Raw genomic sequence first — 27,069 nt, 5'->3', positions numbered from 1 at the left:
TGCCAATGTAAAACGTTTTAAAAGAACTCTATACCAAGAGGTGACTTAACTATTATTTTATAATCCATAATGTATGTATGAATGCGTTTAAGTACTAAGTATTAGAAAATGAAATTGTATTTACTCACACAACTAATTAACGGCCGCACTTCTTCCTATCATAATCCTACTCGAGTGCTCCAACAGATTGTGGAAAACTCGAACGAAATTAATGCCGCAGGTCCACGAAATCAGCCTCTCTCTCTCTCCCGCTCTTCCTGTTTTTCTTACTCTTTTACTCTCTCTCTCTCTCTCTCTCTCTCTCTCTCTCTCTCTCTCTCTCTCTCTCTCTCTCTCTCTCTCTCTCTCTGTCATTATCTTTCCCTTCGAGTCCCTTTTCTTGCCACCAATTTTATGGCTCCTTCCATCTCTCCTATCCTCCTCTATGAGTCCCAACCGATTTTCCATTTTTTTTACATTGACATGCATCTCATTATACATCTCTTCTTCCCCTCCAGACTATTTTCAGATAATAATAGTACACATCGTTTATACATTGAGGGATCTGTCAGTGCTCCGCCAACTAGTAACAATAAAATACAACCGATATAATTAGTATCTTAGTAGTCGTTGAATATTACACATTCATACTTATATTATATTTTTTCATATTATTGAATACGTCTTTTTATACGAGTTCCAAATAACTTCATGCCTAAATTGACTGTTAATCACAATTTTCTATACAAAATGACTGAAATTAGCTTAACGGACAGCGAGTCGACATGGGATATGCTAGAAGAGAAGACTGTAAAGAAATTGTCTGATAAGCATAGAAAACTTGATAAGCATCTGCGCCGGGAGGTGGTCCAGCTTTTTAGGAAGCCCAGCTTTGTGCGAGAAATATCCGAGGAATTAAGACTACTAGCTCCGAAAGCTGTTGAGTCAAGCCCGGAAAATAAGTTCGTGAAGATAGATGATCTCAAGGAAACTGTGGCCAACCTCATCTCTCGCAATGTGGTCGGCCAGAGCTTGGCGATGCTGCAGGATAGCAACAAGCACTTTGGCAACGCCATTGACCAAATAACCGAACACTTAGTGCAGCTGAACGAGCGGGTGAATCAGCTGGCATATGATTTGCAAGAGATCGCCCAAGAAAGGATATCAACCGGTAGCACCCCAACGCGTCTAACCGCTGGCGCCGCCTTAACCACACGCCATTCGTGTGAAAGTCAACCGTATATAGCCAAGCCGGAGAAGTTGCGAATGTACAATGACCTAATCTGCAAATACAACAAGCAACTTAAAGATTGGTCCTCCAACGATATGTGTAACTCAAGCAGCGCATCGAAATCGGCAACTCCGGCGTCGCAGACCAATGAGAAAGAGAAGCCTGACCACTTGTGGGGCGTGCCACAATTCTCGGCGCCAGACTCCAAGTGCCCAGACAGCAGAGACACAGAATCCAAAAAGAAGCTCCGCTGCAAATATGACAGACGTGCAGCTGAGCGGCGTCAGTTCGATGCGAACATGCTCATGTATCGCAAGTCCCAATTCAGTTTGAAGCTAAATAGTCGCAATGAAAACTTCCCATATAAGCTCTGGAATCGTGGCTATACATCCGAGCACCTTAACATACCGCCAACATTTCAGTAGCACTCTCTTCTCCAGGGCAAACTTTTCTCGAATAAATGGATAATAATTACGAAACAAAATATTGTCGATTTGTCGGGCAGTGCAATGATTCTTTTCAAGGAATACTTTAGGATACTATTCTTAGAAGATGTTGAAAATAGCGAAGCAGTTTATAGACTTCGAATCTCTGTGTTGCACTAATACACTAATAGGGAGGTGGCGATTTCAATAAGAAAGAATAACATATAATTTGATTCTTTAATTTTAAACAGTCTATGCATGTAGTTATATGAGTGTTGAGATTGAACTTGATTGCAATCGCAGGCAGAATAAGTGAAACGCTTCGTGCATCGTAAATTAAAATGTAGTGTAAGAAAATAGGAATCATACATTATTGTGTTTGTCTTGGGCATAAGAAGTTTGTTTAGCTTGGTGTTTGTCATGCCATCTCTTGTGTATATGTCTCTAGCTTTAGGTGCCTTTTTTCAGCCAGCAATTGCTCCAAAGATAGCAGCATTGCATCCAGGAAATCCGATAGAGTTATCTTCTGATCAACCTCAAAGAGATCTCGGCTCGTATGCTGAGCATGTGCCAAAAGCGGTAATTTACGCAGAGTGCGTCCACTTAATCCAACACTGCGCTCCGCCAGGCTGCTGATTAGATCCTCAGAGTCCTCCTGACCTTTTTCCAAAGGCTCTGTTTGCACAATGCCCCTTACCATCAGCTCCGTTAGCATTGACTTGTAAATAGAAACAATGGCTGATATAGCCGGCAATCCTATGTACTGACGTATATCTGCACGATCCAAGAAGGCGAGATCTATGCTATGTGCCAAGTTCGATGTGGCTAAAATGAGCACATTTGAGCAGGCCTTGATGTCATCCAATTGGGTAAGCACCGCATTAACCACTCGCATCGCATCACGTGGCTCATTGCTGCTCATCGCACTGCGTTGATATGCCAGGGACTCCACCTCATCAATGAGCACGCAGACCAAATTATTTTTATCCGCAACGAGTTCACCTATTTTGCCAAAGAGGCGTGCAACCAATTTGCCACTTTCCGAGAACCACTTAGAAAACAGGCTGTGGCTATTAATCTCCACAAGGTGTGTATAGGCATACATCTTTTGCGTCCTCACAGCCAGCTTTTGAGCGAGCGCTTTGCACAGACTCGTCTTACCGGTGCCGGGTGGTCCGTGCAATAACAACAATCTATTACAAGCAATCACATTCGAGTCCACATTATGTTGCGAGAAACTTAAGGCGGACAGAGCGAACTTAAGCAACTGGAAAGTAAATTATGTATATGAGTATGATTATAAATCCATATATATGTAAATAAGCCTGACTGAACACACCTTTTCCTTCAGTCCTTCCTCGTAGATTAAATTATCCCAAAGGCCAACAAACTCACTGGCAGGCAGCAAGACATGATTGGCAGAAATCACACTATCCAAATCATCGGCGTTCACATCGCCTTCGCCATCAAAGAACCCGCCGCCTGATCGTAGCTCCGGGCGCTGCGTCATATAATAATGATAGCGGAATTTTAATCTATTGTCCAACTTCACGATTCCATTTTCGCCATTGTCTTTCTCCAGCAGTATACTTTGAATAGCTGGAATGTGTGTACTCGCATCAAAAGCTAAATTCCAACGCAAAGTCTTTAGCGATTTTAAGTACGCGTCTAACTGCGGTTCGATTTCAGCTTGAAGCGTTTGCATTCGCCTGAAAACAGAAACAAAGCTCAGCTATCTTTTTCACAAGTTTATGTCAAATAGTTTCACTTACTGTTCGCATCGGTGCAGGCGTACTTCAACGTGCACCGTGTTGCTATTACTTAAAAAGTTCATTGTTAAAAAAACGCGCCGTGTTAAATAAAAATAATTTGAAGAATGCCAATGCCAATATCAATGTGACCAAACACTGGTATTGCCAAAATATTTGGCAACTAGTATTATCGATAATTATGTAAAAATGCCGACATTTACAATGGAAAACAGTTACATTTATTCTGGTATTATAATTAACTTCAGTACTTAATCGTTGATTCTATAAAGTATTTGTTAAACTTGCGCCATCCAAACCGCTTCTTTGGATCCTTTTTGCTCCAAGACGGATTAAGGTTAGGCATTAAGCCAGCCTTCTGAGCCATAGTAACTAACGCCCCCATTTTCTTTTGTTGCCTGTGGCACAATCCAGTTATCCGCCTGGGCAGCATACAGCCATCAGATCGGACGTATTGTGATAAAATAAGCACATCAGTGTGTTTAATGTCCAGACCCAGGGTACATTCTGGACAGAAGTTCGAGGTGCAGGCTGGTTTCAGCATCTTTTCTGAACGTGGCGACCCCACATTTACACCCTCATAGACCAGTGCATTGTTTTCCAATTTCTCGTGTACTTAAAATACAAAATATTTAAGTTTCAAGCCAAATCTCAACAAGGTTATGAAACATCGCACTGTATGCATGGAATTTTACTTACTTTCTTTTATTAGCAATGGTGGGCTTGTTGCAATGCTACGCGCCTGCGAAAATGTACTCCGAAGACTACTGGTGGCAGCTCTCAGCAATGAAGCCATCTATTAATTTACTATTTTATTGATAAAGGCAAATTCTCCTATTTACAATAGACGGTCTTTTACGTCTTATCGATATAAGTCGGTATTGAGTATAAATATCGATGTTTGAAAGTCACATATTCATATGCTAATCGATAGGTGCTCCCTTTCAATAGACGAAACAATTGAATTCCCAGCTTAAAGATGTGTAAGTTTCGTTTTTTGTAAAAATGCCGGTGAAGTAAAAAATAATAATAAATATGCTTTCCAGCAAAGTCAATTTCAACCAAAAGCCCTCTGATCTCAGCCATTATATCAGGCATACTCAGCTTGGTAATTTTTGCAACGTTGCGTTTCTACGCCCACTGGTTTAACACTTCCCAAATTAACACTCTGTTTGGTGGCTACTTGTTCTCTTGGATGTTTATTTTGAGTCTCACTTGCGTGTCGAATGCCGAGACACTGGTATTTGGGGCCGATTTTCAGGCCAAGCTTGTACCCGAAATACTATTGTGCTTAACAATGACGGCAAGCGCTGCTGGCGTCGTTCATCGCGTTTGTGCCACAACCAGGTAAGTCATAGCTGATATCTACACATTTTCTGAAGTTTTAAGTAATATTTGTATTTCTCCCAGTATTTTCTTCTCCCTCGTGGGCTTATATTTCATCAATCGAATCTCTTCCAAGTATTACAACAGTCCCGTGGTTGTCGAAGATTTACCTTTGCGAAAAAGCGGCAAAAAGAATAAATAAATTTTAAATAAAACGAAACTACCTATTCTATTATAATATATATATACTAATGTATTGTATTTTATTTCTATTGTACAATCTAAAAGCTTATTCGCTTAAGAGGCGCCTCATTGCCAGTCTCTGAAGCGACTTCACTACTTCCTTCTGCTAAAAAGCTTATTATATTGTAGTCAATGAAGCGTACCAACTGAAAGAGAAATGGATTTCATTAATTTTAAATTTTAATTTTTGGTCTCGCTTACCATCAAGATGGACTTCGTTCCGTCCGCTGTATGCTTATCTTTCAGCTTATTTCTAAGCGTTTTGAACCACTGAGATATCTCATTCTCTATCTCTGCGTGAGGCAATTCGAAGCCCCGATACCCAGCTTGCTTTAAAGCCGAGTTTTTGGTGTTAAGCGCAGCCGTTGACAAACTTAAACTGAAGCTCTTTATCAATACATAAATTTTATGTATTGACCATTCGTCCAAAATTGTGTCCAAATTTATAGTTTTTACCATTTGCCAGATTTCTGAAATCTTTCCATTTTATACGCATTAAAAATCGTATAAGTACCTATTATATAAAGCACTTACATTTCTATAAATGTGCATCACAATTGGAGTTTGGTTTGCCAGTTCAGCTATAAAAGATCGCAGCAATCCCAATGATATCATTTTTCCTGTCTCGCTTGCTGTGATTATATGCGGCATGGCCCATAGGAAATAAAGCATATAGTCATATTCTGTATTGCTATCCGCGAGGCTAGATGCATATTTAAAGTTTTCAATTAATTCCCGAGTTATATAGTCAATCATTGTCGGCTTTAATGTATCTGAATAGTTTAAGCAGTCGTTCAATAGCTCAAGACGTCGATTCTGTATTTCGGGATCACTCACTAGTAACAACATAATTGCAGCTGAATATAACGACGTTACTTCCTCCAAACTCAAGTCTCTTTTAAGTGCCTTACAAAAACCTTCACAGACCTTAAATATTTTCATATGTATATAAGATATTAAAGTTATTGATATGTATCATATTTGCTGATTTACCTTTTGCACGTCACTCTGGGTCTCTAACTTGTTTTCAAGCGTGCTATTGTCATAGTATTGCTCAAGAGGTCTTAATTTTATTAGAACTTGATGCAAGTGTATATATTTCAAATTTTTAAAATTTGAATTAATGTTTACCATTTTTAGGAGTACAATAAACAGAATATCAGCTGATTTTTCTCGTCGTGGATTTTGTGATTGTATCGAATACCTGCTGCCATCGATAAGTTCGTCGCAATCGAAATACAGCAGGGTTGATTATGCTGCTCTTGCAGCACTGCATTAGTGATTTTCGCACCCTCGCACACGGACGGAACAGCTCAATTTTTTCATCAAAACAGCTTTTTTTGTTTTAATCGTAAGTACAGAATCCGAATTTTAAAAAGAATATTCATAATAAAACTAGTATAATATGGTGTCTGAAATTCATAATCTTATGAAATGCGCTTTGTACGACCTCAAGTCGTAGTCACCTATATATGAATACTTTTAGTAGCCACGCATACATATACATAAATGTGCTTGTATGTATATCTCTATATAAAGATTGTAAGAAAGGTTATGATGAGTATGTATTGAGTGCAAGTGAAATATGTTGTAAACCTGAAATACATTTAACCGATGATGATTCATATTCATTGCTTGTTAAATGTACAAGTGCGACTGTACCCTCATAATTAAATAAGAGCCATGAAATACGCTTTCATAATTTTTAATGGCGCAAGAGAAAGCAGTCACTGGGAATGAGTACGTGTAATTTTCAACGACATTCTTTAAAGATCTAGTTCATTATAGCATTTGCAAGAAGGCAGACCCACACAAACAGAACCTCGAAATTAATATTCTCACACAGGCGAAATACACGAACATTCTTGAACGTGTATATGTGTTTTTTGAATGGCAATGTATTGCTACAAAATGGCGCCGACCACATGTCGTTGTCGTGTCGTTATCTTCGGCATTCAACGAACTGTGTGTGTCATTTGCTTTCTGAATTTCGTTTAACAAAGTGGTGTGCGCAGAAGAGGCGCTCGTACGTCAAAAACACTTCAACAGAAAAGAATACACATGTATGTATAAAGTAGTCGATTGTGATATTTATTAAAAATAGAATTTTTGACGTACCACTGAATTTAAAAGCAACAAAATTGTTAAAGTTAATTATTAAACAAAATAAAATCGGCAATTTCTGCGGCTTTCTCTCTCTCCCTCTCTCAACTGTTGAGTGTATTTGTGTGCGTGCGTGTCAATTTTACAGTTAATTTATAAGAAAAAAGACGGCAAATTTAAGAAAAATATTGAATACAAATAATTGCTTTTGCTCTTATAGTTCAACACTTCAGAGGTTAAATTTTTAAGTTTCTCTGCAAAAAATTGTGTTGAAAAGAGTCCAATTACATATTCATACACGTGCCATCTAGCCCATAACTAATTTTACACATACAATACAGTAAGGACCGTACACGCGGAAGATCTTTGGCAAACTTATTTCCTTTAAGTGAAAGTGTAAGTTTAATTAAGTGGCAATCAAAACCGCTAAAACAAATGGATGTGTGTGTACAGACTATATATTACATATACATTCATTGACCTCGTTGGCAAACGCGCGTCGTCAGTAACGAAAGTCAACGCGCTTATATACATATTTTTTAAAAATTTCACTTTATTCTGGTGCTTCTATGCTCGGCTCTTCTGTAGTCAAGTTCTCGCAATTTGCCTTTCATTCGCTCTTCTGCTTTATCAAACTGTAAAAAGATTATTCGAATTGGTTGTGAGTGTGCATGTGTGAGTGCGTTGGGCACACACACGATCAAGCAAGCAAACAATTTTTTTTTTAGGTTATATATCATTGGCACACGATTTTATTCAACGTGTAATCGTTTCCATATTTACAAAATTTAGTAGCCTTGCATATCACGTCATATATATAGGTTTATTTACTACTGTATGTACATTTAATAAAAAAAAAAATAAAAATTTTTTTTTTAATATTTCGTTTAACCTCTATTCCAAATATACAGCAATTTATTGTATGAGTCAAAAAACTGAAAGACCAGTGCTATCGGGTCAACGCATCAAGACCAGAAAAAGAGGTAAGTCCCATATAGATTAAGCTTCATTTAAATATAAATGCAATTATTTGCTTTTGTGCTCAGATGAAAGAGAAAAATATGACCCAACGGGATTCCGTGATGCGGTCATTGCTGGTCTCGAAAAAACTGAAGGCGACCTGGACCAAATCTCAAAGTTTCTAGACAGCGCGGGCAACAAGCTCGATTATCGTCGTTACGGTGAAGTGCTGTTTGATATATTGATTGCGGGTGGTCTATTAGTCCCTGGCGGCTCTATATCTCAGGATGGCGAAAAGCCACGCACAAGTTACTGCATATTCGATGCACCCGAGGATATGGAGTCAATGCGCAACCATGAGCAGGTTAGTAAATCTAATATATATTGTAGAGACCAATTACTAGGAGCGTTGCATATTAATTAGAACCGGTTATTGGACCTTGCAGCTGTCAATATATGCCAAATGAAGTGCCTTATATTACTTGTCTTTACTTTGTTAAATAGAAAAAAATACAATGTACACATTTCAAAGGCTGCGACAAGTCAGCCGATAGAAGTCGAGAGTAGTCTGAAAAGTTTCCGACTACTAGAAGGAAATGAAATGTTTACTTCAATATTAATTTTCATTAAACTAAATCTCAAATATTTCTATCTACCCTCCACATGTCTATACTTGATTAATATAAACATCAAACGCATATTATTAGAACCGGTTATGCTTTCTTATAATATAATCGGTGTCAAAATAATGCAAAATTAAACGCCACATTTTACTTGTCTTTATTTATTCGGAAAACTCGATCTTTAAAGATTTCTAATGTTGCGACAAAAATATTTTGTTAAAATTATAAACCAAATCTAATTATGCCATAAATTTAAAATAATGTATACAATAATCTTTTCAGGTGTTTGTTAAACTCATTAGACGGTACAAGTACCTTGAGAAAATGTTCGAGGAGGAGATGGGTAAAGTTTTGTTATTCGTAAAGGGCTTTACGCCAAGTGAACGTATTAAACTCGCGCGCATGACTGCGCTCTGGTTAGGTAAGCATGGTTACTATATTTCATATAATTACAATATCTATATGTAGTATTTATCATAGTCAACAGTTATATTAAATGGGTTCTCGGAACAAACAAATCATAAACTCGTTTCACAGTTGACTAATATTATATTTTACTCTTGGTATACTGACTATTGCATGCAAAAATTCCAAGTGCAAAAGCCACGAGCCCAAGGACAATCATTTTAGTTATATACACAGCAGTTTTACTTACACCAAAAATTAATATAATAAACACCCAAAAAGTAATCTAAATAGCTGTTTTATCCGATTTATCAACAGTGTGATATCATAAACAAACCAAAATCGATAACAATATGATCTAGATGCAGTGAAAACAGCGTCCACCTTTTGCGTGTTTAAGCATATTTTTGAATAGATCAGTCAGTTTCATTATCCGTATCTTGTGAATCGTTGACAGTCAGTTTACTAATGGACTTTTCTATATTATTATGATTTACAGTTAATGGCTCTGTACCACCTAATGTATTGCTGGTACTAAACAATGAGCATCTGATTAAAGATGGCATTGCACTCGAGTTTTTATTGGAGCTATTCTTGACGTTCAAGCAAGAGAAGGGCATTGCATATCTTATTCAGGCGCTAAAAAAGGGTGGACTGGAAAGCAAGTAAGTATATAAGTACTAGAGGCAAATACTTTGGAATGTTTTCAGGAAGATCTACATGTATATATTGTTAATCTTTAATTAACATTCCTAGATTAAAGCATTTACTTGGAATTTAATGCATTTCGCAAATAAAGCTATTTAATTTATTTGGGTGCCCATTTAATCCCGCACATCATCAAAACAAAACCTGTGTTATATTTGCATATAGAGCTAATTAAATTATAATTATTGTTTGCAGACTTATGGACTTTTTCCCACCAAATAAACGTACTGAGGAATATTTTAAACAAGTTTTTCTTGACAAAGAACTCAATGAGATCATTAAATTGCATAAAGCGCAAGCTAGCCAAGAGGCCAAACGTGAACTGCAGCAGACTCTCATTGACGATATTAACGACGAAAAGGCACACAATGAGATAACTGCAGACATCAAAGAGTTTGCACTACGTACCAACATTCCTGATCATGAGATAATTGTTATTGTAAGCTAAATGATAAAAACCGAAATCGATAAGTATAAATTATTATTGTATATTCCCCATTGCATTCGAATTGTTAGATTTGGTCCACAATAATGTCACTGGGAGAATGGAACAAAAAGGAGGAGCTCGTCACAGATCAAGCAGTGCGTCATCTAAAAACATATTGTCCACTGTTGCAGGCGTTCGCCTCAACGGATCGTTCAGAATTGGCATTGATATTAAAAGTGCAAGAATTCTGTTACGAAAACATGAATTTCATGAAAGCGTTCCAAAAGATCATCTTATTGTTCTACAAGACCGAAGTATTGTCCGAGGAAATAATCTTGCGCTGGTACAAGGACGGTCACTCCAACAAAGGCAAGATGCATTTCCTTGAACAAATGCGCAAATTCGCTGAATGGCTACAATCTGCCGAGGAAGGTTAGTACATTATATAGATATAGGTATATTTTGTTAAAACATGAATATTATGTTTCTAAAATATATAAAAATTACATTATGTATATGATGTATCTAGATGTATATGCAGCTTGGCAATTTTTGAGAATGTTTTTGCCTTTTGACGTGGCTCTTTCATTGTACAAAATTGCAATAGCATTTGGGTTTTTTGCTTGCCTCGTTGTTTTTAAAATACAATAAACAATGAAGGCCAATGAAAGCCTGGACACTTGAAACTATTTACGCATATTTCCTTACCAACTTTTTAGTGAAACAAAGTCGCAAAAAGCCCATGTATAATATGCCAGAGCAAAAGAATGATTGGGTGTCCACATAACTAAACATAGTTAAAGTCGGCCAATAATCGTTCGGACAAACATTCATTTATATTTTTCTTTTGATTCAAATGTGCATACCCTTTTAAAGATCCAGAGTATATACTCCCCATGAGTAACACTTGATTCAAGGGTATGCCAGAGCAAAAGAATGATTGGGTGTCCATATAACTTAACATAGTTACATTTGGCCAATAATCGTTCGGACAAAAATGAATAGATTAATAACTATTAGGTAACTAATGTGTATATTTTTATTTCACTATCTTACAGAATCTGAATCGGAGGATGAGCAGAAACTAGGCGACTAACAATTATATTGAGAGCGCAGTCTATTATATCGGCATTAAAACAAATTTTGCAACTATACGGAGCCGCCATCATCCATTATATATGTTTATCAATATAAATATATATATATACCCATATGTATATGTATTTCGCATTAACAACAGCCAACCGAACTACACTCCCCTTTGGAAGATATTCCTAGAAGTTAAAGAAAAATATATACCCCCATGGACTCTGCGTCGCAATTGAGAGAGAGGAGAGAGCCAAGCCACAAAATTCGAAATTTACTGTACACCGTTTAATAGTTTTCCAAAACTACTTTCTCCATTTCAAAATGTGCACTTAAAATTGTTACATTTATTTCATTTTGAGCAATATTTAAGTGAATTTCACAAAAAAAAAAAAAAAAAAAAAAAAAAAATGAAAAACCTAATAACTGGACAAATTATTTACACATTTTTATAATATATGTGTGCGAAAAAATCGTATGCTTCAGTTACATCTGAGAACAAAAAGCAACAAACACATTCAATGTATTTCTCTTATTTTAAAGTCAGCAAGAAATGATTTTTAAAACACTGGTCAGAACTTTTAGATAAATAGCAAAGGCAATTTAAGCAGTTAGACATCGAGAAGACATTAAAGACAAGCCTGATCGGACCATTTTGAAGAGATGAAAAATATATATTAAATAAAAAATACATCTCAACTGAAATTTTGGGGAATATGAATTTGAAACGGAAATTGCATGAAAAACAATATACATACATTAAAATATACAATTAAAGTAAACAAATTGAAAACAGACAACTTAAACTTGTTTTATTATTTTTGACGTGTGGGAAAGCGTTCCGGGTAAATCAAAATTTACATTAAGTTTCGCTTGCATATTGAATGTGATGATATTTTAATTCTAATTCAAGCTTTATATTTTCACTTTACTTTTGAGATTGTATACTTAAAATCCAGAGATGGCGCAATATGTTTATAGACGAACAGGAAGTTCAAAAAGAGTCTTCGACAGCCCAACTAAATTTCACACTAATCTCTTTAAGTTATACACGAATATAATCTGTCCCATAAAATCAATTTTGTTTTACATACCAATATTGCTATGAAGCTTCCAGATATCAGATACTTTTATACCCTGGACCCATTAAAATTGGGAAATCAGGGTATAATACTTTTACCATATACTAAATGGGTATTCCCTTGGGTTATCATCAGCTGCATTATAAATTATGACATATCTTTCCTGATATATATGTAGCGTATATTTGAATATTTTAATTTTAGTAAATTAATTGAAGCTGTCAGTTTCCATTTTTTAAACAGAAGTCTAGTTTAGCTGTGGATGCCCTATTTTAAAATTTTTCTATATATGTATATAAATCTGTATATCCGTGACTGAACCGATCGTCATTCAAATGTATTTTCAGGTAATCTTACTTGGGTGGGAAGTTAATCTATTTTACTATTGCAAATAGCATTGTTAATATTAGAGCGAAAACTTTTGTTTTGTTTTTGGAAATACTGTTTTTATTCAACATAAATTTTGTTTAAGTTTAAAAGTAATTTTGTTGCATTTGAATTTCATTTTACTCAATGTTATATAATAATGCATATGCTATTGATTTTATTGTATTTGTTGTATGCTAAAGTTGTAGTTATTTTTCTTAGTTTGTGTTTTGTTTATTCATGAACACGCAAACATTTAAAATACATTTTTGTTTTGTTTTTAGAGCCAGATATGAAAGTGCGCTTTATAAAGCAAATGTGCAACAGCAGAAGCGACAGCCACATATAAATTGTGCTTAATAATTTCCATTTTTGTATTTTTACTTTAATATTATATATTTGTATATGCATTGTTTTATATGATTTGGAATTGGAAGCAGGTAAAACATTGAGGGCATTTTAAATGTTTAACAAATTTAGCTACTTGGCCGCTTGGCAATACTTCTTTAACGGATGATGCGTGCTTTCGATGCAGTAACTGTGTATTCACATGTTCATTTGTATTTGATTTCGAGTTCAAATATTCAACAACAGACATTGTGTTCAACATGTGCCAGTTGCAAGGACGCAGGCGCACATTGTCTGCGAGCCAGCGAAATGTGAACGAAATGCATTTCGGTGACGGGCAGACAATAATGCTGAGTGTGCGCATGCAGCCTTTAAGTGGCACATACATTGATTGTTTAATTGATGGACTGATGAAAATAGCTGCCGCTGCGCTCGCACATTGCAATTGAATAACATTTCTACAATATAACAGGATAACAATAATAAACAAATAGGAAATTACAAATAAAAATGTACAAGAAAAATTACAAGAGCAAAATAGTATAGGAAAATTACAAGAAATTATAATATATATGCATTAAACACCAAAAGAAAAACGGATCGCAAAGTGTTGAGGAATGTTATTATGATTAGCTTATATTGTTAACGCCGGTAAGTCATAAAAAAAAAAACAAACTTTAACAAACTCTTTAACGGATTTGAATGCACTTAGAACTTTTGCTTTATCTGAAATATACTCTAAAATATATATATATATATATATATATTGTAATAATTGGCAAATATGCAAGTACGTATAACGCATAATTGTAGCTCACATATCTGACCAAAAGGTTTTTGCTTCACTATAAAAAGACAACGGCAATAATAATTATAATTGATAGACACAATTTTGTTAAATGAGTTCAAGAGTATGAGTTTTCCTTTTCCTCCATTTTTTAGTTTTTTTTTTTTTCTTCTCTTGTGGTTGTAGTTATTATTGTTGGTATTATAAGCTTGAACTTTTTTGTTGATATTGTTGTTTTTTCTTTTACTGTTTTTTGCACTTAAAGAAGAATTTTAATCAGTGAATTTGCGATTAACGTTGCGGCCGAACAGGGCGTTGCGGATCTCTGGCACAAGTTGCTGCGAAATCAATGCTAATCTGGACTCCAGAGTATTTGGCACCTGCATAAATAATCAGGCTCCATCAATAAGACTTATGTATTAATTAAATATTTTTCTACGCACCTTGATGCGTCCGTTCAAGGCAAACAGCTCTACACCGCCACAGGTATCAGCTGGCAGAAAATCTTTCTCATCAATAACAATTTCAACGTCCTGTTTCATTGCCGCTTTGTACTGCTCAGCAGATGTTGGGATTACATCCCGGACGAGGGGTACATCAACTTGACGGCAGCGTAGGATTACTTTAGGTTCCATCACCTGATACAGGCCCTGCACAATCAGTTTGCTTAGCACGACCTTGTATTCGCTCTCGTTCTTGGTGACTTCACCGAGACGTTTGCGTGCATCATCGAGCACACTGCTTACGTGATCCTCACGCACTTTGAGCACCTGTGAAAAAAATACATATTAGATCGTCCTTTTATGTGGAACTTGGACTGACCGACCTTCAAGCGGGCTTGGTTGAGCATATTTGAGGATTGAATTTTCTTCTGCAGCTCAACCTGCTTCTCCTTCTTCTCGTAGTACTCCATTATCTTGAGACGCTGTTGCTGGACAAGACGTCCCTTCTCGATATTGAATTCTTCCTCGGCTTTGGCATCAATCTCTTCCGCTTTCTCATTGGCCTCTTGCTCAATGAAAGCCATCATATGTTTAATCTGTAACGGAAGTGTATATAAATAAAGTTATAAAAACAATGTTTGTAATAAACACCTAAAACACAGTGTAAAAACAAACCTCAAAGCTAATCACATGATTACTTATATCTAGACCTATGTATTTGAGTGCATCACAGACTCCATTAGCAGTTGTTTCCCGGCACAAACTTAACCATTAGCAAATATTATATTTACTATGTTTTTACTTTCTGTAAAAATATTCAATGGCATTGATAAGGCGCGACAAGTGCATTTACAGACAAGTCGTGTGACTGCGTTGGCAATAGGGTGTTCGGTGCTCTAGTCGTCTCGCTTTAGCACACAGCTCAAATGTAATGTCTGTCACATGACCAATAAGCATTTTGGCTAATGCGTAAAGTTTTTAACAATTGTTTTTTGTTTTTTCGTCCACCGAAACATAAAACACATACTTAATTCCTGATGAATATACATACTTTATAGTATATACACATCATGTAACGAACGACTATGAAAATTCATCTTTAAAATATTTAGCAACAGAAAAACTTTGTACGCAAAATTCACATGACTACGGCGAGAATCCCATGACTTCGCCATCTTTATTGCTACCAAATCCGTGGCATTGGAATTCTAATGCTCACTTGGAGAAACAATTATTTCATATATCCAGCTTCCCCAAAAACATTGTGCAATTAAATATTTTTTCAATAACACTTATATTTACCTGTTTTTGTACATCAGCATCGCTCAAAGCCATCTTGACTGATTTTTCTCACTTGCCACAAAATCGAAATAGAAGTTCAATAGTTCCGAAGGAATTCACGTACTACCGTGCCTGTAATTATTTTTAACTCTTTAATTAATATCTTAATTATACAACACACCAGTTAAGGTAAAATATTAAATTATTTAACACGAGACTAAAACGAAACCGAAGATTTACTTGCAGTGTGTGTGCCTTCTGTCCGTCGTCTGAAATTTTCACTACCACTAATCGATCATATGATTTTTACTTCGTGATGCGCAGTGCTGTAAAATACCCAAATTCGGGGCAAATAACAATCGCAAATATCGATATTAATATATTGCATCAATGCATCGATTTATATAAATATCAGCTGCAAAGCAATCAATCGATTAAGCATTCGATTAGAATCGTTAAAAAAATATGTTTGTGAATAGCTAAAATCAAAAGTTTATAATTAAATGTATATAAAAATTAAGCTTTCAAATTAGCAGTCTATTTCTAATACAATGTATAAACTCGATACCAATATATATCGAGTGCTCATTCTAAATTGTCATCACTAGTATCGATACATAAAGTGCAGCTCTTAAGTACGTATGTACACACGCTATTTCGTGAAAATTTATTATTTCTCTCAAATAAACAATTAGCATAATGGAGACGCTACTAGAGCAGCAGCGTCGCTACCATGAGGAGCGCGAGCGTTTGATCAAACTAATGGTCGATGAGCATGCAACGAAAAAGACCGGTGAAAAGGAGCGCATACACAGTGAACACCGGCTTAAGTATTTAATGGAACTTTACCACAATGCTACCACTCAGCTGCGCGAGCTGTACGAGGACAAAGATAATGAACGAAAGGCTGAGATTGCGGCGCTGTCCGGACCAAATGAGTTCAATGAATTTTATTCCCGTTTGAAGCAAATTAAACAGTTCTACAAATCCCATCCAGCCGAGGTCAGCGTTCCCCTCTCAGTTGAGTTTGAAGAGATGATCAAGGTCTACAATAATCCTGATGAAATGAGCGCTCTTGTAGAATTCACCGACGAAGAAGGCGGCGGGCGGTACTTGGACCTAAATGAATGTTATGAACTCTACTTGAATTTGCGTGGTGTTGAAAAGTTGGACTATATCACGTACCTAATGTCGTTTGACCATGTCTTTGATATACCACGTGAGCGTAAAAACCGCGAGTACCGCAAGTACATTGAGACGCTTAATAATTATCTACACAGCTTCATATTGCGCATCCAACCGCTACTAGACCTTGACAGCGAGCTAGTTAAAGTGGAGCTTGATTTTCAGCGCCAATGGCTGCAAGGCACCTTTCCTGGCTGGTCGTTGAAGGAGACAGAATCGGCGCTCGCCAACACGGGTGCGCATTTGGATCTCTCCGCCTTCTCAAGCTGGGAAGAGCTGGCCTCGCTGGGCTTGGATCGCCTTAAATCCGGCTTGGTTGCCCTGGGCCTTAAGTGCGGCGGCACCTTGGAGGAACGGGCTCAACGTCTGTTTAAAACCAAGGGGAAGACTACCTTGGACCCCGCGCTGATGGCTAAAAAGACAACAGCGAAAAGCGCCAACGCACAAACGCGCGAGAATGAGCGGAATAAAGAAATCGCACAGCTGGAAGCATTGCTCTATAAATACGCCGAGCTGCTGTCCGAGCAACGAGCGGCGACCAAGGAGAATGTGCAGCGTAAGCAAGCGCGTACTGGAGGCGAGCGGGACGACAGCGACGTCGAGGCCAGCGAGTCGGACAACGACGATGATCCCGATGCAGATGATGTGCCCTTCAATCCCAAGAATCTGCCATTGGGCTGGGATGGCAAGCCCATACCCTACTGGCTCTATAAGCTGCACGGCCTGAATATCAGCTACAATTGCGAAATTTGTGGCAACTTTACCTACAAGGGGCCCAAGGCGTTCCAGCGGCACTTTGCCGAGTGGCGACACGCGCACGGAATGCGCTGCTTGGGCATACCGAATACGGCGCATTTTGCGAATGTTACTCAGATCGAAGATGCGATCACGTTGTGGGAGAAACTCAAGTCGCAAAAGCAGAGCGAGCGCTGGATCGCTGACCAGGAGGAGGAGTTCGAGGACACGCTCGGCAATGTGGTGAATCGCAAGACATTCGAGGACCTTAAGCGACAAGGATTGCTCTAAAACGAACTATGCAATTTATGTCACTAAAAGTTTTGTCAGTCAATAAAAAATTCGGAGAAAATATTTATACAAGTAAAGTATAAAAGAATTATGTAAATTTCTACAAAATAAATATATTTAAATATTATATACATATAAATCATTAGTATTCACTTTCCCGCGGATACTGTGTGTTGCTGTTAAATCCATTTAAAATCGCTTGGCAACTGACAGCTAACAATTAGTTATTAATGGCAAAAGTTTCCTGCAAAATATTAGTGATTTTCTCATTGCTTTGTTAACACAATATGAGCTGGCAAAAGTCATCTGAAAATTTAATACTTAATAATTAAAGTTGTACAACTAATTGCATATATATGCTTCCATTCGCAAACCGACTTTATCAACTTTTGACAAGGGCAGCAGACATAATTTTTGTTGCTTCAGCTGGTGCGGACTTTCAGTTGACTGCAGCCAGGGAAACTCCTGGTATTGCGCGCCGTGGTTGAGCTGTGTAAATGCCGTCTGTGTTGTATGTATATGGACCTTAAACTTGGAATTCTGGCCAAGTTTTGGCAAATGTTTCACGCGATCCGCGAATTTGTAGAGGGCTGCCCTTAACTGTTGCTCGTAGTCCATTAAATACTGGTCTTGTGTGAAATCAGCCTGACTTGGTTGCATTTCCAGAAAGTAGCTCTCCTTATGCTCCGATCCGTTTGAGTATATAATTATTTCCAGCTTTAATTGTTGCACCGCATTTGTCAACAAATTCTGCACAGTTTTCAAAATATTTGCCAGGTAGGAATTCAAAGCTGGGAAAGCGACTATAAAGACTGGGGTGTTGTAGACACGCTGTTTCTTAAAGATTTGTGCCGGATAAACGCCACGTATATAAAGTATATGATTTAAAATCACTTCGATGGCTTCCACATGTATTGCGATAATCTCTTCGAGCTCCATTTATACTTTTTAAAGAACTATTTCATTTCATTAGCTGTTGTAAATAAAATATAAATAAGGCACTAAAAGAAGCCTGAAAAACACTACCTGGTCACACTTTGTTTTTTACATCTATGTATGTATATACTATATACATGTGTATATCCAAAAGGGATCGTTTAATTCCCAATCTTTCGCTGAAAATAAATTGATTTTAAAATCCAAAATACCAGTCTCACAATTGACTTCCAAATATTTGACCAGGTTTGAATATAAATCATTGTTTATATTTTTTTTTTGTTTATTTATTTGCGTAAAAAAGCATGCCTTAATTAAGCTACTAGAGCAGATGCTGTGCTGGACTCGTATTTCCAATTAGGAGGCAATACGCTCTTTGTTTTATAGTAGCGTGCCAGACGGTGAATTCTAGATTCTACCAGAATCAAACGGAACTTTCCGTCCTTATCCTTGCGATTGCGCTCCAAGTGCTTACGGATAGCGACAGCCTTCTTGATCATATGGTATAGATCCTCAGGAATGTCGGGTTTCAGACCAACCGACTTCATAATGCGCAGGATTTTGTTTCCGTTAACAAAGCGCACTTGAGCCACGCCATGAGAATCACGCAAAATTATACCTATGATTGTAGGAAAATTCAGTAAACATAACCTCAAAGCGTAAACACAAATAATAAAAATACCTATTTTTGAGGGAGTCAGGCCTTTCTTGCCAAGCTTCTTGATCTGTTCCTTAACATCTTCAGCGTTCAGTTTCAGCCATGATGGCACTGTGCGTCTGTATGGTAAAGCTGATTGGGAAATACCCTTGCTGTAAATAAAACAATTGTTAATCTCTCTTGAGACTGACAACAAGGGCGGCAAGTGTTATCGTAGGCAACATGTGCTTCTGCTCATGGCATCTTTGTCGTCACATAGTAAACGTGAATGTGTCTAGCAATAATTACACATGTTTTCGTACATGGAGCAGGTTAATGCTACGAGAACTCTTGCTCATTACACCTATCGAAGGTCCATTTTACCCTGGAGCGTGCATACGACCCATGTTGAGCGCTTAGTTTTTGACACCGAAAAGAAAGTGGAGACTTATAAAACGCCAAATTGAGCAAAATGTCTACAAATGCATAGTGCACGAACAGAGTTGATTCATTTTTATAATTATCGTGAAGTTATTCCGAAATATCGATTTTTGTAAATATTGAAATTCAAAATATAATAATAAATTTGTAAATACTTGCAGTGTTGTTAATGAAATTTAATGGAGAATTTGAACTTAAAATACTTGGTTCAGAGGGCCTATTTTAAAAATATGTAATTATACCTTTTTTATTTTAAATGAGAGGTCTTCATTGCAAATGTTGTGGTTCCGTAATTAGGTGTGACCAGCATTGCATCAAAATACTATCACACTGAAGTACTAGTTCATTTTATTAGCGGGTGGCGTCTGGCTGAAATTAATTCAGCCCTGTGAGAAAATTTTTGCTTCTAAAACTGAGAGAGCAAAACAAAATCGTGAGTACATAGATGCATACGGAGTTAATTGGAAAGAAGATACAGTTCGCGCCATTTATAATTCCTAAATATTAAAATAAAAATCAGTTGCTCATGCGTTAATATTGATTTACGTGTTTTACTGCAGACAAACAAATATTTGTTCCACCATTTTTGTTGCGGAGACGTTTGTCGCGCCCCATGTTAATTGTGTACGGTTTGTGTGTGTGTGTGTGTATGTATACTGCGAGGCATGCACACAGTTCCGGAAAATATATACAAACTGTGCTTGTTTGTTTTGAGATTCTCATTACGTCGTTAAAGAAACAGTGAAATGGATACAGATACTGAAGACGGTAAGTGTTCCCTAGCAATTCCTGTTGATATCGCCAGCTACACATTTTATGGCTACAAACACACATTAGTATTGGCTTCACTGATTCAAATCTGCTTGTGTAAGTACGCTCATATACATGTGTGTATGTGCATATACACGTGTTGTTGTTCGTGCGTTATGTATGAAGATCGCTTTAAGTCGTTCGCTCAATTGGTCAGTCAGTTGGTTCTTTGCTCTCGCCATGAACAGCTCTCATCGCCGGCGGCCAAGCGAAGATGGCGATACATTTTACGGTGATTAAGTCAGACTCTATTTTAATCTAAGCGGTTGTCGCCAAACCAAGAAGAAAATAAACCAGCCAAATCAACACAATAGGCACTGATATTTGATATTCTGATATTTGCTTACAGACGCACCCAGGGCTCGGACAAGTGATGTAATAAAACATTTGCTGGAAATCGCAAATAGTAGGCCTAGCACCAATGTGGCTAAGGCAATTCTTGCCTACCACGAGTCTGCCAGTCTGGCAACGCTTCTACTGGTCCTGGAAGAGGTGTCGAAAAATACAGATTTCTCGACAGATTTGCGCTTGTCGCTATCCTATGTAAGTAGCTGAATTATTTTATTATATGCGGTTTATCGCATTTGCGTATTTTTAGTATATGGATGAGTTCTTAAGGCAAGTCTCCGGATCAAAAGTGCCGCGCCGTTCGGTCATTGCTGCCGCCGGAAATGTTCTTCAATACTGCAGCAAGGTCTATGGCGACAGAGTGGAGTACATGTATCAAGTGGTGGAGCATCAAATCGAAGCTCTGCTCATAGCAGATCCCAAAAAGGATGAGAATACTAATAAGTGAGTAAAAAGAAAAAATGCCATGTGGTTAGCGGCTCATCATGTGAAGATCTGTCGCCATGCAGTCTGTGTCGGACATCTTATCATGCTTGCTTATCGCTGTTTCCGTAATTCTCTTCTGATTCTTCGGCTACATTCATTTTTTGTTTTTCTTTTGAAGTTATTGTCATGTTATGATAGTGTAGATAATTTTCGTCACCAAACTTATTAATCTTGATGCGTTTTATAGTAATAAAGATGCTAGCAAACCGGAGGAGCCGCGGAAGCGTCGAGTTAAGAAGCTTACACAGAAGGAATTTGATCCATTTTCGTACAAGATGGAACCGAAAAAATTCAAAATAATGTCGGAAGAGAAGCGCTTTAGTCGCGTTGGCTTTGAAACAAATAGAAATAGAAACCGTACAGTTGAGCATATGTATCAGGATCACACTCCGTCGCATATGTGGAAATACGCTTCGATTATGGATCCAGCCAACCCCTTCGAAAAGGATGAGAAGAAAAACTACAAAGTATTCACGTACCATCCGGAGCCCAGATACAATACGCTTCTGCCGGACATTCAGTTTGACCGTCTAAATCTTATCAAAGAGTATGTGAACAGGAATCAAGTGAATGTGTCTGACACTCTAAACAGGAACATGAGCAATAAAGAATACTTAGATGAGTACATAGCGTTGGAGAATCAAATGCTAGCTTCTCGCTATGGGGAGAAGTCGTTGCTGAAACGCACGTTGATTGCCGATGAAGAGGAGAAGGCGAAGCGCCTGCGACTGGAGCTGGAAAATTTGCAGAAACCTTTGTTGCACAGTTGTGGACAAAGTCCGAAGCGTATGAGGCTAGCAGATGATGTTGTTAATAGTGAGGATATGAGTGGTGCGCAGCCGGAGGCAATGATCAACGACTCGTTCAAAACGACGTTCGCGGATACAATGGAGAATCATCTCGAAGAATCGTCGCTAGCCGTGAATGATGCCAGCTGCATGGACAGCACGCGCTTGGATCAGCAGACGCATCAGAAGTCACACTCTGACGACAGTCAGTTGCAATTAGAGCTCAGCTCAGCTAGCAAAGGCGACGAGAACAATGAGAAGTTGCTGCAAATCGATTCCGGCATTGGGATGGATGACATAGCCGATACTCTGCCAGCAGGTAAGCTAAACACACGCTCAATGTTGACTCGTGCGTTATATTAACGAGAATCAGGCTGAGTTTTTTGTTAATCTTTTCTTTTGTAGACATTTTTTGACTCACCTTCTTTGTTTATTTTTTATTTTTATTTACGTATGTATTTCGTTTGTTGTCTGCTGCCTGCATCCAATAATGTGCAGCTCAATCTTTTGATGACGAGGGTGTTGTTCTTGCAGATTTAATAGAGGAGCAGCGTCTCCACTCACTGTCACCCAAGGTAATGGTGCACGACATATTGCCCGGTGTGCCAGATAAAGCGAATCTTAGCGTTCGTGTCGATGCCGAAATGCTGGCACTCAGCGGCATCAATGAAACGATCGAGGAGGAGATTGTCCAGGTGCAACGCGATGTGCACTTTGCAATTAGGCTAAATTTGTTTCTGCTACCTGAAAGAAAGCTACGCAAAGATTGCATGTTTAAGCTAAGCAAAGAGTTTGATATATTTAAGAAAGCGGTAAGCATTTGTGACTATAAGTAAAAGCAATACTATAATCGTTGTATTGATGCATATATAACTATCTACAGCGCATCCCAAGTAAGCGACAGACTGAACCGAAAGCTGCCCCGGCGCCTAGGATTTTCCGCGCCTCCTCGCCCACGAATTCCTCGACGTCGCTAAGTAGTTTCTTAGACTGGCCTTTGGATCAAATGGAATTCGATGCAGACGAAAGTATGCTAATATATAGAAAATGTCGATTATGAAGTTTAACGTTTTGATATCTCTCATTTGTAGACTTTCGTGGCTTCAGGCGTCCTACTTACGATTCAGGCATTGATCAGGAGGAGGCTAGAATGTCAAACTCGCCTGCGGACGATGGCATTATCGCTGATGTGGACACTGATGGATTGCCCGATTTGAATGCTATAGAAGAAGAATCGGACCCAGCTGAAATTCAACCAGCTAGAAGCTTAGAGCAAACAGAGAAGGACATGACTTTACCTGAAATTCTATTGGATGCAGCGGAATTAAATCAAACACAACCAATTGCTGACGATACAATCGCCCAGAATATCAAAAAAGAAAACACACTTTCTTTGTATGCCCCAGCTGGAAACATAACTGAGTTGTCGAATGTGGATACAGCCAATGACTTGGATCAAGACTGGGATGCAGAGTCTTGCAATTCGACCTTCCAAGAGAACTGCAATAGCATAGACGCTGAGACTGACGCCAAGGTAAGAAATATTTGGATAGCAGTCTACTTCTACTGACTTAAAGCATATTAGCAGTCCTGAATTTTAATTATATAAATAATTGTATTAGGAAGTCAATTATAGATGATTAGGTAACGTCAAGTTGAGACTGTCGCGTACTTTTAGGTGTTTTAATTTCACATTTTACTGATATCGTTATGACTTACAGATTATTGACTGGCATCGTAGGCTTGCGCCCACATTGGAAGCAGCACACGCCCGTCAAAACTTTAGTATACGGGATTTAAACGATGAGATAATAGCGAAGTGTCAGGAAAGAGGTGGAGTGGCCACTTTGGCGGACGTGCTGGAGGATAAGGATCCAACCAAACTATGTTGCTATATGCTGTCCTCATTACTGCTGGTGAATCACATTGATGCAATATTTTATTTGGTGTATTTTATAACAATTTTAAATATTTTATAATAGACGAATCAGCGCAACGTCGATCTACAAATAGATAAGCGCGATAAAAGCAAGCCCATTGAGATGAAACAGTTTAAAATGAATTTAATAAGCACGGAGAGGAAACAAGTGAACCCGGAGGATGATATTGGCAATATGGACAATGCCTGCCATCGAGGGAAACAGGTAGCGGGCACATCACAAAAAACGAAAACACCGCTTCACCAACAACAGCACTGTCTTAAAACAGTTAATGTAAACAACGTGCGACTTATAACACCGGTTCCCAAGGCAAATGGACGTCCGGAGGATGCCGACTCGGGGTTGGCATCTTCGGTGTCTAGCTGGTCCCTAGATACATAACAGGCGCTGTATACTAACTATTCGTGTGTGTCTTTAGTTTCTGTTTGATGGACTGGCTCTCGATAAAGAATTTTGTATCATATGTGAATAGATGGGTATATAAGTGTATAGAATTTGATGTCCACCCCCGTAGCCATTCCTAGTGTAAACGTTTTATTTATATATCACGAATATTTTAAAGCCACTAACTAAATTATTTATTGCAGCCGCTGATATTGCATGGGCTGCTACCCCTTTCGCAGGCATTCAACAAAGTTAAAAACCTACGTTGGCCGCGTAACTGACAAATGCAATATTCGACGATATATGTATATATAGAAATCTTTTTTTTTTTTTTTTTTGTCTTGACATATGTACAAAATCTAGTTTTAAGAGTTTTTTTTATTTACTTTAATTACAGTTTTAGTGTTATTTTATGCTGCCAGTCTTTAGATTGCTTTACTTTAGGTTCGTTAGTGTAAAAAGCAAATTGAAGCAGTATTATTTAGGCTCGATTTCCTTATATTTGAACTTTACCGTTTTCTGTTTATAATTTTACTTTTCATTAGTTTTTTTTTTTTACATTTAATTTTTCATTCACAATTAATTTTCTTACACTCAATTTATTTTTGTTTATATTTTTCATTTTATTTTTTCTTTTCAATTTCAATTTATCCAACATTTTTCATTTATTTCTTAGTTTTTCATTTCATTTAATCATTATCATTTATTTTCCCTTAATTATCTTTCAGCAGGCAAAAGTTTCAATGAAAAAATGTATGAAATTTAAATCAACCAAAAGGACATATTTTGGAAATCATGTAGAGCTAATAGTACTACGAAAATCAAGTACCTGATCTCCTAGTGTAGCGAAAAGATTTTTTTTTTAAGAAAAAAATATACTATGTACACCGATGCAAAAATGTATCTATTTACATCCACATATATTATATATACATACCTATGAATGTGCAAAAACAAAGCAACTTTTTTTTTTTGTAGTATATTAAGAAAGTATATAAATGCAATGGAAAAAAGTAAAAGAAACTTAAACGCAAGTTGTTTGAAATATATGGGATGTTTGGGAATTATACAATACGTATTAAAAATTCGAGAATTTCGTTACAAATTAGGTTGAATTTACTTTGCGCTAAACCGAGTACTTGATTACAATTGAAAGATTATGGGAACAATACAAATTAAAATTCTAAAACTAATCGGAATCGCTGCTGCCGTCTGATTTTGTCTTTTCCTCGTCCTTCTGTTCTTCAGTCTTGTAGTGGCGATATTCTTTCTTGAGCTCCCACATATTCTTGTGCGGGTTCTTCATATTGTAATCGCAGACATCTTTAAGTATTTCCTTCAGGTAGCTAATAGGCTGATTGGTTATTTTCACCAGGTCCTTAATATTATAGTACTGATGCTTCTCAAATGCATGGAAAAGCATATCCATCACAGCATTCTTATCGTCACGTGCCTTCTTGCCCTCCGCTTTCTTGCGTTCACGATACTCGATCTAAATTGTAAGATATTATTATTAACTGTCGCAGCAAAATAGTCGATGCAGTTCGTCTTACATTGTGTGCATGATCCTTAACTGGCTTGTAGTTTTGCACAATCTTGTCAATTGGCTGCACTCGGCGCTGTGGCTCGGAGGCTTTGCGTATGGACTCGAGCTTGAGCTTCATGTAGCAAGTGTCGGCAATGGGTCGGCATTCGAGTTTTTGGACGATACGCCCCTCCATATATAGCTTCTCACTGTCTGGCGTCGCGGAAGCTGCAGCTGATCCATTTTCCTTTCCATTGTTGGCGGCGGCTGTCGTCGCTTCCGTTGGAGCCATGTGGGAGAAAACGCCTAGGGTCTGCTTTGTAACCTGTGACACGTCGAGCACATGCTCTGTGGGTATTTTCTCGTCGGGGTCAAGCGCGAGCACTGCAGGCGTGAGTGAAAGTGAAACTTGGGCCTTCTGCCCGGGTGTTTTGCTAATTCTCAGCTTGCCAACGTCCATGTTGGACGGCGCTTTTTCCCATTTTTGTGCAATGTATTTGGGTACTTTGACTAGCCAAACGCCACGACCTGCATTCGACAGGTCTAGCTCCTTGTCGATGATTTGCACTTTGTCCTTCTCATCCTTAGACATGTTGAGGCTCAAATGTTTTATTAATTGCAACGGCACGTAAAAGATGCAACCGCAAAATGTCGATTGCCCAGCTGTGAACGCAGAGCTGCCACCGTGGTAAAAATTTACAGCAAGAGCATGTCCACAAAGTGAAATAAGGTTGTGCAGAAAACCGGCGATGTATCATATATGTATGTAAATATGGACATCTTGGGCTGCCACCGTGGTAAAAACCTAAGAAATGTCAAGTATACCAATGACGATAAGGTTGTGCAGAGAAACTCGCGCTTTCAGCAACCCAAAATACATGACGTCATAGTAAACAAATGAATCGAATACTTCTTGTTTAATATTAACATCTCAATGACTTAATAGGTGAAGTAATTTAATATTTTATATC

General features: G+C 37.8%; 11 protein-coding genes across 19 annotated transcripts; 4 read left to right on the top strand and 7 right to left on the bottom strand.

Moving 5' to 3' along the window:
- Nucleotides 1-1,858: 1,858 nt before the first annotated feature.
- On the bottom strand, nucleotides 1,859-3,564 carry pch2 (pachytene checkpoint 2 protein). Its single transcript, XM_018018891.2, has 3 exons — nucleotides 3,408-3,564; nucleotides 2,975-3,344; nucleotides 1,859-2,902 (listed from the first exon to the last, which is right to left on the bottom strand). The coding sequence occupies exons 1-3, from the start codon at nucleotides 3,467-3,469 to the stop codon at nucleotides 2,054-2,056; spliced, it is 1,281 nt and encodes a 426-aa protein (XP_017874380.1). The 5' UTR covers nucleotides 3,470-3,564; the 3' UTR covers nucleotides 1,859-2,053.
- Nucleotides 3,565-3,602: 38 nt separating this feature from the next.
- mRpS18A (mitochondrial ribosomal protein S18A) lies at nucleotides 3,603-4,246 on the bottom strand. The gene is made up of 2 exons (XM_018018897.2): nucleotides 4,104-4,246; nucleotides 3,603-4,019 (listed from the first exon to the last, which is right to left on the bottom strand). Exons 1-2 carry the CDS (start codon nucleotides 4,198-4,200, stop codon nucleotides 3,649-3,651), a joined length of 468 nt encoding a protein of 155 aa, XP_017874386.1. The 5' UTR covers nucleotides 4,201-4,246; the 3' UTR covers nucleotides 3,603-3,648.
- Nucleotides 4,247-4,251: 5 nt separating this feature from the next.
- LOC108621523 (protein KRTCAP2 homolog) lies at nucleotides 4,252-4,972 on the top strand. The gene is made up of 3 exons (XM_018018898.2): nucleotides 4,252-4,387; nucleotides 4,451-4,751; nucleotides 4,815-4,972. The coding sequence occupies exons 1-3, from the start codon at nucleotides 4,384-4,386 to the stop codon at nucleotides 4,930-4,932; spliced, it is 423 nt and encodes a 140-aa protein (XP_017874387.1). The 5' UTR covers nucleotides 4,252-4,383; the 3' UTR covers nucleotides 4,933-4,972.
- On the bottom strand, nucleotides 4,958-6,108 carry LOC108621519 (uncharacterized). Its single transcript, XM_018018895.2, has 4 exons — nucleotides 5,967-6,108; nucleotides 5,508-5,900; nucleotides 5,175-5,450; nucleotides 4,958-5,119 (listed from the first exon to the last, which is right to left on the bottom strand). The coding sequence occupies exons 1-4, from the start codon at nucleotides 6,105-6,107 to the stop codon at nucleotides 5,012-5,014; spliced, it is 918 nt and encodes a 305-aa protein (XP_017874384.1). The 5' UTR covers nucleotide 6,108; the 3' UTR covers nucleotides 4,958-5,011.
- Nucleotides 6,109-6,260: 152 nt separating this feature from the next.
- Nucleotides 6,261-11,703, top strand: kra (basic leucine zipper and W2 domain-containing protein kra). 2 transcript variants are annotated; one of them, XM_018018892.2, is made up of 8 exons: nucleotides 6,261-6,324; nucleotides 7,988-8,059; nucleotides 8,123-8,400; nucleotides 8,942-9,080; nucleotides 9,564-9,729; nucleotides 9,968-10,211; nucleotides 10,289-10,631; nucleotides 11,258-11,703. In XM_018018892.2, the coding sequence occupies exons 2-8, from the start codon at nucleotides 7,999-8,001 to the stop codon at nucleotides 11,293-11,295; spliced, it is 1,269 nt and encodes a 422-aa protein (XP_017874381.1). In that variant the 5' UTR covers nucleotides 6,261-6,324; nucleotides 7,988-7,998; the 3' UTR covers nucleotides 11,296-11,703. The 2 variants fall into 2 exon arrangements, with proteins under 2 accessions (XP_017874381.1, XP_017874382.1); XM_018018893.2 differs by lacking the exon at nucleotides 6,261-6,324 and adding an exon at nucleotides 6,972-7,036.
- Nucleotides 7,988-15,987, bottom strand: Vha26 (V-type proton ATPase subunit Vha26). Its single transcript, XM_018018896.2, has 5 exons — nucleotides 15,833-15,987; nucleotides 15,614-15,724; nucleotides 14,695-14,907; nucleotides 14,312-14,638; nucleotides 7,988-14,248 (listed from the first exon to the last, which is right to left on the bottom strand). The coding sequence occupies exons 2-5, from the start codon at nucleotides 15,644-15,646 to the stop codon at nucleotides 14,141-14,143; spliced, it is 681 nt and encodes a 226-aa protein (XP_017874385.1). The 5' UTR covers nucleotides 15,647-15,724; nucleotides 15,833-15,987; the 3' UTR covers nucleotides 7,988-14,140.
- An 83-nt stretch (nucleotides 15,988-16,070) lies between these two features.
- Nucleotides 16,071-17,942, top strand: noi (splicing factor 3a subunit 3 noi). 2 transcript variants are annotated; one of them, XM_089461998.1, is made up of 2 exons: nucleotides 16,071-16,227; nucleotides 16,288-17,942. In XM_089461998.1, the coding sequence occupies exon 2, from the start codon at nucleotides 16,292-16,294 to the stop codon at nucleotides 17,801-17,803; it is 1,512 nt and encodes a 503-aa protein (XP_089318124.1). In that variant the 5' UTR covers nucleotides 16,071-16,227; nucleotides 16,288-16,291; the 3' UTR covers nucleotides 17,804-17,942. The 2 variants fall into 2 exon arrangements, with proteins under 2 accessions (XP_089318124.1, XP_089318125.1); XM_089461999.1 differs by having other exon boundaries at nucleotides 16,117-16,231.
- PolZ2 (DNA polymerase zeta subunit 2) lies at nucleotides 17,892-18,742 on the bottom strand. Its single transcript, XM_018000058.2, has one exon. The coding sequence runs from the start codon at nucleotides 18,740-18,742 to the stop codon at nucleotides 18,146-18,148; it is 597 nt and encodes a 198-aa protein (XP_017855547.1). The 3' UTR covers nucleotides 17,892-18,145.
- Nucleotides 18,743-19,001: 259 nt separating this feature from the next.
- Nucleotides 19,002-19,921, bottom strand: LOC108608604 (small ribosomal subunit protein uS15). The gene is made up of 3 exons (XM_018000059.2): nucleotides 19,761-19,921; nucleotides 19,422-19,549; nucleotides 19,002-19,358 (listed from the first exon to the last, which is right to left on the bottom strand). Exons 1-3 carry the CDS (start codon nucleotides 19,781-19,783, stop codon nucleotides 19,054-19,056), a joined length of 456 nt encoding a protein of 151 aa, XP_017855548.1. The 5' UTR covers nucleotides 19,784-19,921; the 3' UTR covers nucleotides 19,002-19,053.
- Nucleotides 19,922-20,105: 184 nt separating this feature from the next.
- On the top strand, nucleotides 20,106-25,531 carry Cap-H2 (Chromosome associated protein H2). 7 transcript variants are annotated; one of them, XM_089461995.1, is made up of 10 exons: nucleotides 20,106-20,250; nucleotides 20,378-20,585; nucleotides 20,977-21,170; nucleotides 21,226-21,419; nucleotides 21,649-22,568; nucleotides 22,748-23,061; nucleotides 23,133-23,277; nucleotides 23,341-23,783; nucleotides 23,971-24,165; nucleotides 24,232-25,531. In XM_089461995.1, exons 2-10 carry the CDS (start codon nucleotides 20,564-20,566, stop codon nucleotides 24,568-24,570), a joined length of 2,766 nt encoding a protein of 921 aa, XP_089318121.1. In that variant the 5' UTR covers nucleotides 20,106-20,250; nucleotides 20,378-20,563; the 3' UTR covers nucleotides 24,571-25,531. The 7 variants fall into 7 exon arrangements, with proteins under 7 accessions (XP_089318121.1, XP_089318119.1, XP_089318120.1 ...); XM_089461993.1 differs by lacking the exons at nucleotides 20,106-20,250; nucleotides 20,378-20,585 and adding an exon at nucleotides 20,733-20,859 and having other exon boundaries at nucleotides 24,232-24,393; nucleotides 25,302-25,531; XM_089461994.1 differs by lacking the exons at nucleotides 20,106-20,250; nucleotides 20,378-20,585 and adding an exon at nucleotides 20,733-20,859 and having other exon boundaries at nucleotides 24,232-24,393; nucleotides 24,777-25,531.
- Nucleotides 25,532-25,666: 135 nt separating this feature from the next.
- TfIIFbeta (transcription factor TFIIFbeta) lies at nucleotides 25,667-26,845 on the bottom strand. The gene is made up of 2 exons (XM_018000057.2): nucleotides 26,127-26,845; nucleotides 25,667-26,065 (listed from the first exon to the last, which is right to left on the bottom strand). The coding sequence occupies exons 1-2, from the start codon at nucleotides 26,688-26,690 to the stop codon at nucleotides 25,763-25,765; spliced, it is 867 nt and encodes a 288-aa protein (XP_017855546.1). The 5' UTR covers nucleotides 26,691-26,845; the 3' UTR covers nucleotides 25,667-25,762.
- Between the last annotated feature and the right edge of the window lie 224 nt (nucleotides 26,846-27,069).

This window comes from Drosophila arizonae, chromosome 2 (assembly GCF_054131065.1).
Source record: "Drosophila arizonae isolate 15081-1271.41 chromosome 2, UAZ_ARI_1.0, whole genome shotgun sequence".
Lineage (NCBI taxonomy): Eukaryota > Metazoa > Arthropoda > Insecta > Diptera > Drosophilidae > Drosophila > Drosophila arizonae.
Note: the sequence above shows the minus strand (reverse complement) of the source record. Positions and strands in the feature narration are given on the sequence as shown.

What these genes read in the sequence shown, in the direction of transcription:
- PolZ2 (XM_018000058.2), bottom strand. Translation starts at nt 18,742, where the DNA reads ATGGAGCTCGAAGAGATTATCGCAATACATGTGGAAGCCATCGAAGTG.
- Cap-H2 (XM_089461991.1), top strand. Translation starts at nt 20,748, where the DNA reads ATGAAGATCGCTTTAAGTCGTTCGCTCAATTGGTCAGTCAGTTGGTTC. An exon ending in AGCCGATACTCTGCCAGCAG is followed by an intron (nt 22,569 to 22,747) that starts GTAAGCTAAACA and finishes AATAATGTGCAG; the next exon opens with CTCAATCTTTTGATGACGAG. An exon ending in GGAATTCGATGCAGACGAAA is followed by an intron (nt 23,278 to 23,340) that starts GTATGCTAATAT and finishes TCTCATTTGTAG; the next exon opens with ACTTTCGTGGCTTCAGGCGT.
- mRpS18A (XM_018018897.2), bottom strand. Translation starts at nt 4,200, where the DNA reads ATGGCTTCATTGCTGAGAGCTGCCACCAGTAGTCTTCGGAGTACATTT. An exon ending in ACCATTGCTAATAAAAGAAA is followed by an intron (nt 4,020 to 4,103) that starts GTAAGTAAAATT and finishes TTGTATTTTAAG; the next exon opens with TACACGAGAAATTGGAAAAC.
- LOC108621519 (XM_018018895.2), bottom strand. Translation starts at nt 6,107, where the DNA reads ATGGTAAACATTAATTCAAATTTTAAAAATTTGAAATATATACACTTG. An exon ending in CCCAGAGTGACGTGCAAAAG is followed by an intron (nt 5,901 to 5,966) that starts GTAAATCAGCAA and finishes AAAATATTTAAG; the next exon opens with GTCTGTGAAGGTTTTTGTAA. An exon ending in TGATGCACATTTATAGAAAT is followed by an intron (nt 5,451 to 5,507) that starts GTAAGTGCTTTA and finishes TAAAATGGAAAG; the next exon opens with ATTTCAGAAATCTGGCAAAT.
- Vha26 (XM_018018896.2), bottom strand. Translation starts at nt 15,646, where the DNA reads ATGGCTTTGAGCGATGCTGATGTACAAAAACAG. An exon ending in TCAACCAAGCCCGCTTGAAG is followed by an intron (nt 14,639 to 14,694) that starts GTCGGTCAGTCC and finishes TTTTTTTCACAG; the next exon opens with GTGCTCAAAGTGCGTGAGGA. An exon ending in CCTTGAACGGACGCATCAAG is followed by an intron (nt 14,249 to 14,311) that starts GTGCGTAGAAAA and finishes TTATTTATGCAG; the next exon opens with GTGCCAAATACTCTGGAGTC.
- LOC108608604 (XM_018000059.2), bottom strand. Translation starts at nt 19,783, where the DNA reads ATGGGTCGTATGCACGCTCCAGG. An exon ending in GGTCGTATGCACGCTCCAGG is followed by an intron (nt 19,550 to 19,760) that starts GTAAAATGGACC and finishes TTTTATTTACAG; the next exon opens with CAAGGGTATTTCCCAATCAG. An exon ending in CCTGACTCCCTCAAAAATAG is followed by an intron (nt 19,359 to 19,421) that starts GTATTTTTATTA and finishes CTACAATCATAG; the next exon opens with GTATAATTTTGCGTGATTCT.
- LOC108621523 (XM_018018898.2), top strand. An exon ending in CGCGTTTGTGCCACAACCAG is followed by an intron (nt 4,752 to 4,814) that starts GTAAGTCATAGC and finishes TATTTCTCCCAG; the next exon opens with TATTTTCTTCTCCCTCGTGG.
- pch2 (XM_018018891.2), bottom strand. Translation starts at nt 3,469, where the DNA reads ATGAACTTTTTAAGTAATAGCAACACGGTGCACGTTGAAGTACGCCTG. An exon ending in CGCCTGCACCGATGCGAACA is followed by an intron (nt 3,345 to 3,407) that starts GTAAGTGAAACT and finishes TTCTGTTTTCAG; the next exon opens with GCGAATGCAAACGCTTCAAG. An exon ending in AGGAAGGACTGAAGGAAAAG is followed by an intron (nt 2,903 to 2,974) that starts GTGTGTTCAGTC and finishes TTTACTTTCCAG; the next exon opens with TTGCTTAAGTTCGCTCTGTC.
- kra (XM_018018892.2), top strand. Translation starts at nt 7,999, where the DNA reads ATGAGTCAAAAAACTGAAAGACCAGTGCTATCGGGTCAACGCATCAAG. An exon ending in CAATGCGCAACCATGAGCAG is followed by an intron (nt 8,401 to 8,941) that starts GTTAGTAAATCT and finishes TAATCTTTTCAG; the next exon opens with GTGTTTGTTAAACTCATTAG. An exon ending in ATCATGAGATAATTGTTATT is followed by an intron (nt 10,212 to 10,288) that starts GTAAGCTAAATG and finishes TCGAATTGTTAG; the next exon opens with ATTTGGTCCACAATAATGTC.
- noi (XM_089461998.1), top strand. Translation starts at nt 16,292, where the DNA reads ATGGAGACGCTACTAGAGCAGCAGCGTCGCTACCATGAGGAGCGCGAG.
- TfIIFbeta (XM_018000057.2), bottom strand. Translation starts at nt 26,690, where the DNA reads ATGTCTAAGGATGAGAAGGACAAAGTGCAAATCATCGACAAGGAGCTA. An exon ending in TTAAGGATCATGCACACAAT is followed by an intron (nt 26,066 to 26,126) that starts GTAAGACGAACT and finishes CTTACAATTTAG; the next exon opens with ATCGAGTATCGTGAACGCAA.